The sequence below is a fragment of the Podarcis tiliguerta genome, assembly GCF_965153285.1.
Source record: "Podarcis tiliguerta genome assembly, chromosome: 10".
NCBI classification, from domain to species: Eukaryota; Metazoa; Chordata; class Lepidosauria; order Squamata; family Lacertidae; genus Podarcis; species Podarcis tiliguerta.
In genome coordinates this window covers 70,579,150-70,588,885 of record NC_139543.1, presented here as the reverse complement: position 1 = coordinate 70,588,885, position 9,736 = coordinate 70,579,150, and the positions used below count along the sequence as shown (strand labels likewise).

The following is a 9,736-nucleotide window of genomic DNA, read 5'->3' as shown; positions in this document are numbered from 1 at the left end:
GCTCTATTTTCCCCAACAGCAACTCAGCTTGCATAGAACTTAAGTCTTCATTCAACTCCAAAGCCTCAGCTGGGGTCTGCAAAGGTCTTTGTTCAGCTTCCCCACTAGAGTCAAGAGGAGGACTTATAGAGGAAATGGCAGGCCAGTCATCTTAAGAAAAAAGCACACCAAGAACTCAGGCCAATGTAAGTTTCAATAGTGGGAGTGGTCCCTATTCACAATTCAATAGTCGATAGAAACAAGCCTTTCTGTGCGCAATTAGATCTACCCACACGTAGTTGTTTTCCTTGAGAAAGGTAGAGAATAACAGGACATATTTATCCGAAAGTCCTCAAACTTACAAACTTCAAACTTGAAAATTAGCTGATGAAGGTGAATACATCGAAACAGGGTCCTGTCCTGGTTTCGAATCCATAACTGACTTCTGCTCAATGATTGAAACTCAGTCTCCATCTGCAAGCTGATAAATCATAAGGATCAACATTATTGTTGAGTGAAAAGGAGAAAATCTTTGTAACGAATTATTGTTTTATACATATCTCTTTGAGTTTGAGTTTGTAATCTCTATTTGAGTTTGTAATCTTTATTATAATACATACTTTTGAATGGATTAGTTTTTATTTCTATCAACTATTGAATTGTGAGTAGGGACCACTCCCACTACTGAAACTTACATTGGCCTGCGTTCTTGGTGTGCTTTTTTCTTGGTATATTTAATAACAAGAACTCCAACTTATTTAAGGTCAGTCATCTTAACACCTATAAATTGTAAATGAAACTACCGAGCCTATTGAAGGACAAGTCTTGCTGAAGGGCTTTGCAGCATGGCTTCTGCAAAGGCAAGCACTGGGTCTTTCTGCACCAGGTTTCCACACATTTTAGCTGAGTTGCCGTGTCGTCATTCCATTAGGGTCATCCTTGCATTTTCTTGGGCTGCAGAAAATCCAATGGCTACCTGTTGGATACCTTAGCAGGCATGGCCAAATTTGGCCCTTCAGCTGTTTTGGGACTACAGTTCCCATCATCTCTGACCACTGGTCCTGTTAGCTAGGAATGATGGGAGTTGTAGTCCCAAAAAAGCTGGAGGGCCGAGTGTGGCCATGCCTGCCTTAGAGGCTTAAGGGAAGGAGCATGAAGAGGGTGGGTGGCCCCATAGGAAAGGGGGAGGAGAGGGGGGCAGATCTGGGTGACACAGGCCAAAGACGGAGGCAGCGATGATTCTAAATAGCAGTTGCTCAAAACCATAGAAGGGGAGAGTTGCTCAGATCCCATTAGGGTACCTGGTTGGCCACTGTGACAACAGGACCACAGTGTGATGGCCTAGGACTTGGGCTCGGACTCAGAGCCAGAGGAGTCTCAGTCCGCACCGGCTCATTTGCATCAGGCGGCATCTGAACCTAGTCTGGGCCTGATCCTGAAGAGCCCCAGTCTGCACAGGTTCCCCTGCAACAAACACCAGCTGGGCCGAGTCAGGGGCCTGAGGCTGCCCTGGCTCCAGATGCAGGGATGACCTCGTTGCCTTCAGCTGGGCCATCACTCACAGCTGCTCCACTACCGGTTGGGTCAGGGGAGGCTGAGGCGGCCTCTGGGTCTAGTAACCCACCGATGTCTCCCGAGCTGCAGAGATTGAGGTCTGAGAGAAGGCGAGACCTGAGTACTCGCAGGAGGAGGGCTCGCCTTCGGAAGAGACAGGGAGGTGAGTCACCAGGGGATCTGGACCGGCCGTTACCCCGACAGAGATAAAAGGCGGCCGGACCCCGCCCCAGGTTGCGGGAGCAACGTTGCTGTATAATAGATCCTGCCTGAGACCCTGCGCCTGACCTAGTTTCCTGCCTTTGTTTCCTGCCTTGGCCCTGTCAAACTGACTCCTCGCGGAACCCTTGGATTCAGAACCGGACCTGGACCGCGTTACTCAGGTTACCCCCGGGCCCAGCACACTGTGCTCACACTCTCGTGAAAGGCTAAATCCAGGTTACGTAGCAGGCAGGAACATGGGCTCACATTTTTTTGCAGATGTTTGGATGCCAGAAAGAAAGCTTGGGCGTGTGAGTCCCACTGATCCCACTGCAACTTCACATCTGGAAGCAGCTAGCCTATGGCCATGCCTAGAATGGCACTGTTGATAATGCATTCACTGTGCCAACCTCAGCACACAGGTTCTTGGTTCTTGCATGACTACTTTCAAGCCAAGGCTGTGCCCCAGAATCATAGTTGTAACGTTTCCCTTTTTTAATGGATATTCCCTTATTCCGAATAGGATTCCTTGCAAGAAAAGGGAAAAGGTGACAGCTAGGCCCAGAATCCTCTGCAGCACCCATAATAATTTTAATAACAAATTATTACTTATAGCCCTCCCATCTGGTCGGGCCTCCCCAGCCACTCTGGGCGGCTCCCAACAAAATATTAAAAACACGATAAAGCATCAAAGATTAAAAACTTCCATATGACACACACCCCCACCCCCAAAAAACACCTGTGGACTCTGCAAGTCGTGAGCCGGCTGCAACTCTGAGCACATTCTGGGATGTCGCTGCCAAACCCTGTCCCAGAACTTCCCCCCCGGGTGGACACAAAGATCATCTGGCATTGTTTTTATTTTAAAACACTTTAATTTCAAAATACAAACGGACGAGGGGGCGTGGATTGGCTTTCTCCTCCTCCTCCTCCTCTGTAACATGATGTCCTCTCGGGCCACCCTCCCGGACCTCCTTGAGATGTAGCTTCTGGAGTGAGGAATGCAGCTTCCTCGAACTCACCAACCCAAGACGCAAACAAGACAACAGTTGCTTCTATCATACATTCAGTGTTATATTGCAGCACAGCCACTGACAGCCTTGCAGAGGAAGGGCTGGTGGTGAGACATTGGGGTAGCCCTGGGCTTTCCTTGGCCTTGGTCCTTCTGGGGCAGGGTGTCCCCAGGCCCCCCGGGACGCGCATCCAGCCCCAGGGATGTGGCTTCGACTGAGCAGTTGCAGAAGTAGCACAGGTGAGCTCCTGGCTAGGTCAGGGGAGGTTTGATGCTGCTTTGCCTGAGAGCCTCGCTTGCAAAAAGTGGTCCACGTTGCTGACATACCTTGGGGCAATCAGCCTCTCCTTCAGGATCTAACGCCTGCAGAGATATCTAAGATGGTGCCCTTTGGAAGCTGCTAGACTACAGTTTCCATCTTCCCTGGCCATCGGCCACGCTGTCTGGGGCTGATGGGAGAGGGAGTCCAGCAATACCCCGAAGGCATCCCACTGGGGGTGTTTTGGGATGAGAATTGACAGCTCACGCACGGCGTGACATCAGAAGAGCTTCTACAGCATCCTTAGCCAACCTGTTGCCCTCCAGATGTTTTCGGATGACCCAGCTGGGCGTTGGCTGGGGCTGATGATGGTTGTTACCGTCCAGAACATCTGGCTATCAGGGCCGGAGTCAGACGCAAGTTGGCACGAAAGAGGCAGAGCTCTGTTGTCAGTGAAGTTGACTTTTTATTCCAGGAAATGAACGTACAACTCAGCAACGCTCCCCAGTAGGTGAGCAGTTGCCAGGACTGAAGGTCCGTGCCTTTTACCCTCTCTAAGGCTGACTCCTCTCCCGGTTGTTTCCCAAGCTATCTCAAATTGCATCTGCACACCTCTGGTCTCTGTTCATGCTCCTCTCATTACTTTGTGCACTCTCAGAGACCAGGGGAGAGGGGAGCTTTTTGCAGCCAGAGAGGGAGACTGGCTGGATTCTTCAACAGCCTCTTGACCCCCCTCCTCTGCTCCACCTTCAGAGTCTGTCATCTGCTCTTCCTGCTCACTAAAGCCTGTTGCCTCTGCATCATCTAGCACCTCTGACCTCTCCTCTGCTCTGAGCTTTCCTCCCTTGGGGGTTCCCCACTCCGCTTTGTCCAGCCAGGGAAGCTGCTGAGAAGGGAATACGCCCCCTGCCCACCCACCCCCAGGCGAAAGCATTCCCCCCTCCCCAGTTGATAGACCCTGAGCAGAAGCTGGTACACCTTGGTGGGCTGCCTGGCCGACCGCAACTTACAGGGGGAACCTAACGTGTCTATCGTGGGTTTAAAGAGTCAGCAATGCCCCATTCGAGGAAATCAAATGCCTTTGTGTACCTGGCAGACAGAGCTGAGGAAAGGAGCCCCCCAATGTTGGCACGAGCCCCGGGATCCAGGGGCAGACCCTCCCCCCCAGTCTGCCCGCTCAGCACGAACCAATGCCCGGAGCTACGGTTGCCCCGTTACGCTCGCCTCAGTGAAAGGAGATTGTCTCTACACCGTCCACTGTCCTCCCTCCGCCCTGGCCGAGCAGGCCGCGCTCGGGGTGGGGCAGCGAGACGCAGGCTAGCACTCGATGGAATCTTCCAGAAGCTGCAAAAGCGTGGCAGGCATCCTGACGTCGCTGACAGGCAGAGGCGCCAGGGGGTCTCGATAAGTGGGCGACGTGGCCTTCGGCGTCTCCTCCCCGTCGTCGTCCTCATCCTCTGTGGGCAGCTCTTCCAGCTTCGGCAGTGGGGCGACTGGTTCCTTGGGGGCTGGGGTTGCGTCACTGGGCTCTGTGGCCCCTGGAGTGGCAGTGCCACAGGGAACAGCCTGGGATGCGTCCATGCTTTCGCTGGGGGACCCAGGGCGCTCCCCAGCCCCTCTGCCACCCTCACAGTTCCTGTCAGCAGTGGGGCTCTGAGGGGCGGGATCCATGTGGCTTGGGCCCCCATTGGCAGCCATCTTGCCTTCCGGCACGGACTCTCCCCCTTGCTGCGGACCGCCCTCGGAGCGCTGTTCTTCCTCAGGTCCTCCTACGGTGTCTCCAAACTGGTTCTCCTCACTGCCCACGGGGAAGAGTGTGGCCTCGTCTTCCTCATCTTCCTCGTCTTCATCTTCCACCACCTGAATTTCCACCGGCCGCTCTACAGCTTTGGGCAAGGCCTCGTCTTCCAGGCAAAGAGAGGGGCGTTGCTCGAGGGCCTTTCCGTTGACGAGAGCCGTCTTGGCCTCCTCTTCTTCCTCGGGCTTCTTGGGGGCCGCACTGGCTCGGGCCTGGCCCCCGCCCTTGGGCACCGAGTTGGCCAGCGGTGCGTCACCAACGGGCAGGCCTTTCCCGCTCCTCGCCGAATCCAGCTTGGAGTTCAGGGCCGCCTGGCCTCCGTACGTCTTGGGCGCCTCGTCGCCAAGGTCGCTGTACCCCTCGTTCTGGAAGTAGACGTTATCGGGGTGCGGCGAGGCCTTTCCAGCATTGACCTGTAGAAGGGCAGAAAGGGAAAGGACCCCATTAGTGGAGGGGAGCCAGGCAAGATGGCAGGACCTGGCGTTGGGGGCTTTCATCTCAGGGTGCTTCGTAGAAGGGACCCTGAAGATCATCCAGTCCAACCCCCTGCAATGCAGGAATATGCAGTACAAATATCCTGTACAAATATCCTGTACAAAGACGGAACCTGCAACCTTGGCGGTTCCTGAACGGCTCCGTTTTCGAACATCTCGGCTCCCGAATGCCAAAACCCGGAAGTAAATGCTCCGGTTTTCGAACGTTTTTCAGAACCCGAACATCTGACACGGCTTCCGCTTGACCACAAGAAGCTCTTGCAACCAATCAGAAGCTGCCGAACGTTTCGGAAGTCGGAACGGGCTTTCGGAACGGATTGTGGTCGACAACTGAGTTTTGAATCGGCACCACGCTCTAACCAACTGAACTATCCATGCCCAGGCCATGCTCTGGCTGGTTACCCCGTGCTTATTGGAGACAACCCCCTCCCCCTGAAAACAAATTCCTGGGGTGTCATGGACTGGTTGGGGGGGCAGAGAAATGGTGGGAGGTACCAACTGGGGAGCCACCGGGGAGGAAGGTGTGGGATGTAAGAATCAGGTGCAGTCAAACACAACATGGCTAGAGTAGACATGAAGGTTGTCTCAGTCCTCCAGCTGGAACTTCCTGCTTTCCAGGACTGAGACGAAATTTCCTATGTGTAACTTGAGATGAGCGTGGTAGAAAGAACCAGAACCACAGGCTGGCAACCATCTTGTTTCTTTTGTCTCTATCGATGCCATCTTAACAACAGCACTACTAAGATGAACCCTTGGCTCAAGGCCAAGAGAAGAAAAGAGGGGCTTTCTCCTGTAAGGAGATAGTCACCACATTTAAACTACAGTGGTACCTCGGGTTACATAAGCTTCAGGTTACAGACTCCGCTAACCCAGAAATATTACCTCGGGTTAAGAACTTTGCTTCAGGATGAGAACAGAAATTGTGCTCTGGCAGCAGGAGGCCCCATTAGCTAAAGTGGTGCTTCAGGTTAGGAACAGTTTCAGGTTAAGAACGAATTAAGTACTTAACCCGAGGTACCACTGTATGTTCTAACCTTTTAAGTCTGCCTTCTGGGAACCTATGTGTGAACAGATGATTACTTGTGAGTAAACGTTTTATACTTTACAGAAGACTGCATAGCGCCTTGTTTTAGGAGGGATTAAACAGGGAAAATACCAGGAAATATTTACAGAGACTCTGACAAGTCTGAGCAAGCTATCTGCTGTGCGTGTGTTTAAAAGGGGGAATGTTAACTCTGCTGATTTTGTTGAACTTGTAAAGACAAGTTGGGATAGGATATCTTAGACAATATATCTTCCCTGCATCCCTAAACATTCCCACAGAAGGTTCGGAGCCCAGAGATTGGTGGTGGGACAATGATGAGTGATCAGAGGGAGAAGCCTGGGAAGAGGAGGTGTCGGAATCTGGAAAGGTAACAGGGCTTAGTGGGCGGGGAGAGTCTGTGCAGAGAGAAGTCCGGAATCAGAGGTAGAAGCTGAATCAGGAGAGGAGGGAGGCCAAGAGGCAGAGATGAGTCCAGCTGGTGAAGAGGCACAGGTGTCTCCTCTTGCTGCTGTTGCAACAAATTCTCCTCCTCCCTGGTCTCCCAGAACCAAGAGAGGTGTGAAGAGGGAGGAGAGGAGGCTGTTTGCATGCAGGCACAGAATCCGGTTGCTTGGGGAAAGCCCTGGAGAGGAGGAGACATTGACGGCTGTGGGGAGGTGGGGACTTTCAGCTTTGCCAATATCCATGGGCCAAGATCTACCGGGGTTGAGCCGCTGCATTCCTTGCACTCCACTAAGTCTGTGAAGATTGTGTTTTTGCTAATAAACGTGGAGTTTACTGCCGGCTTGCTCGTTGTTACGGGCTCCCCACCTGCCCACCTCCCTCCCAGTCACATCTTATTTGGCCTGATCCATTGGTGGCACAGAAGAAGCCTCCGCTGGGATAAATTTTCATTGTTTCTCAGAGGCTTTCTGGTCAAGACATGTTTCAAATGTGCATGCAGGCTCCTTCTTCTCTTCATATCCCACCCTTCCTCCTAGAAGCACCCACCGTTCTCTTCATTTCGGAAGTCAGACTAGATCACCCTTTGGGTCATTTCCAACTCTGCAGTTTTATAATTCTATTACCTTAGCATCACAACAACCCTGCTAGGGAAGGAGGTTAGGCTGAGAGAGGCGGTGATGGGCCTATGGTCACCCCATGAGCTTTGTGGCTGAGTAGGAATTCGAACCCTGGTCTCTCCCAGGTCCTAGTCCAAGAGTCTAACCACTGTGCCACACTGCTGACCTTCATTAAGGCTTGAAGGACCCCTGTCTTTGGCCTGTGTCACCCAGATCTGCCCCCCTCTCCTCCCCCTTTCCTATGGGGCCACCCACCCTCTTCACGCTCCTTCCCTTAAGCCTCTAAGGCAGGCGTGGCCACACTCGGCCCTCCAGCTGTTTTGGGACTACAACTCCCACCATCCCTAGCTAGCAGGACCGCTGGTCAGGGATGATGGAAACTGTAGTCCCAAAACAGCTGAAGGGCCAAGTTTGGCTATGCCTGCTAAGGAATCCTATAGATAGTCCTTCTCCTTTTCCCCCAATTGGCACATAGTGATTCCATTCAGTAACTCTCCATCCAGGATTCTTTAGCTGCGATTCCTGCCTTGCAGGGGGTTGGACTAGATGGCCCCTGGGGGTCCCTTCCAACTCTACAATTCTGAGAACATTGGCTTCCTCTGAGTTGTTTGAGGCTGCTAGCCATGAATGTCAGAATCGCGAGTGTGGTCCAGTTTATTAGAATTCCTGATCCATGATTGCAGTCATGGGATTTTTGTCTTTGACATGAAGACAGGATGTTGCAGTGCTCTGTGTGTGTTTATATGTAAATAAAGTATATTAGCCAACATGCTGAGTTGCTGAGGTCTGTTACGCAACTGCACAAACTCTGCGGATCCCTAAGCGTGCCAGCGTCGGGTGGCATTGGTCGCTGTGATGGGCTGAAGAAAGCTTATGAAGCTCCCGAACAATCGACCAGGAGGGAGAGAACATGCCAGTCGGGCACGTGTCTCTGCCAGGGTGTACTTGAGTGTAGGCTGAACTCCTGACACAGTTATCCCTGGACATCAGTTTGGAATGAGGTAAAGGTAAAGGGACCCCTGACCATTAGGTCCAGTCATGGACGACTCTGGGGTTGCGACGCTCATCTAGCTTTATTGGCCGAGGGAGCCGGCGTACAGCTTCCGGGTCTTGTGGCCAGCATGACTAAGCCGCTTCTGGCGAACCACAGCAGCGCACAGAAACATTGTTTACCTTCCCACCGGAGCAGTACCTATTTATCTACTTGCAGTTTGACGTGCTTTCGAACTGCTAGTTTGGGAGGAGCAGGGACTGAGCAATGGGAGCTCACCCCGTTGCGGGGATTCGAACCGCCGACCTTCTGACTCGCAAGCCCAAGGCCCAGTGTTTTGGACCACAGTGTGCTTTAAAATGCTAACATCTGCAAAAGTAACACGCAAAGGTCCGTTGTATATAGGGAAATTGCCTTGCAAAACTGTGTTGACCAGTTGATAGTAAAGGTAAAGGGACCCCTGACCATTAGGTCCAGTCATGACCGACTCTGGGGTTGCGGCGCTCATTTCGCTTTATTTGCCAAGGGACCCGGCGTACAGCTTCTGGGTCATGTGGCCAGCATGACTAAGCCGCTTCTGGCGAACCAGAGCAGCGCACAGAAACGCTGTTTACCTTCCCGCTGGAGCGGTACCTGTTTATCTACTTGCACTTTGATATGCCTTCGAACTGCTAGGTTGGCAGGATCTGGGACTGAGCAACGGGAGCTCACCCTGTCGGGGGATTCAAACCGCCGACCTTCTGATTGGCAAACCCTAGGCTCTGTGGTTTAACCCACAGCGCCAACAGCATCCCTTGGTAGGTGCAGCCATTGCGGAGGTGCTAGGTGGCAGGGGGTAGGGTGGGGTCTCTCCCCCCCCGCTTGCCCTCCCCCCTTCCCCTCCCATCTGGGCACTCACCGGCTGGAACCATTTTAAGCTCTGTCAGGTGGCAGGGCGAGCCGAGAGCGACAGACAGGGGAGAGAGAACGAGAGAGAGAGAGAGAGAGAAAGAGAAGGTCAAGGCTTGAGAACAAGCATGCGCAGAGAACCACAGCATGGCAGGCCAGAGGAGGGGGGGGGGACCCACAGCCTGACCAGGGCGGAAGGTGTTGCACGGCCCAATTTAAGCAACCAGGACTCTGCAAAAGAGGCCCAGGGCAGAAGCACACACGAATTTTGCATGCACGCATTTCGTAAATTGCTTTGACTTTTTTAAAAAAAGAAAGAAATCAAGCGGTACATTCAGTTTGTGAAATTCGTAAATAACAACTGAAATGCTTTAAATTCTAGGAATGGTCAGCAGGTGGTAGTTCACGAGCGATTGTGAACACTCTGAGACTTAACCCGGAGTGATTTGTCCAA

General features: G+C 52.6%; 1 protein-coding gene across 1 annotated transcript in view; it reads right to left on the bottom strand.

Annotated features, from left to right (window-relative positions):
• Positions 1-2,745: 2,745 nt before the first annotated feature.
• The window catches only part of LOC310658827 (cadherin-related family member 5-like), a gene marked incomplete at its 5' end in the record, with an annotated part of 48,737 nt that continues 41,746 nt past the window's right edge, over positions 2,746-9,736 (bottom strand). Inside the window, one exon of the mRNA XM_083401197.1 lies at positions 2,746-5,216. Within this exon, the coding sequence (XP_083257323.1) occupies positions 4,323-5,216 (894 nt within the window). The 3' untranslated portion in view covers positions 2,746-4,322. The remainder of the gene's footprint in view (positions 5,217-9,736) is intronic.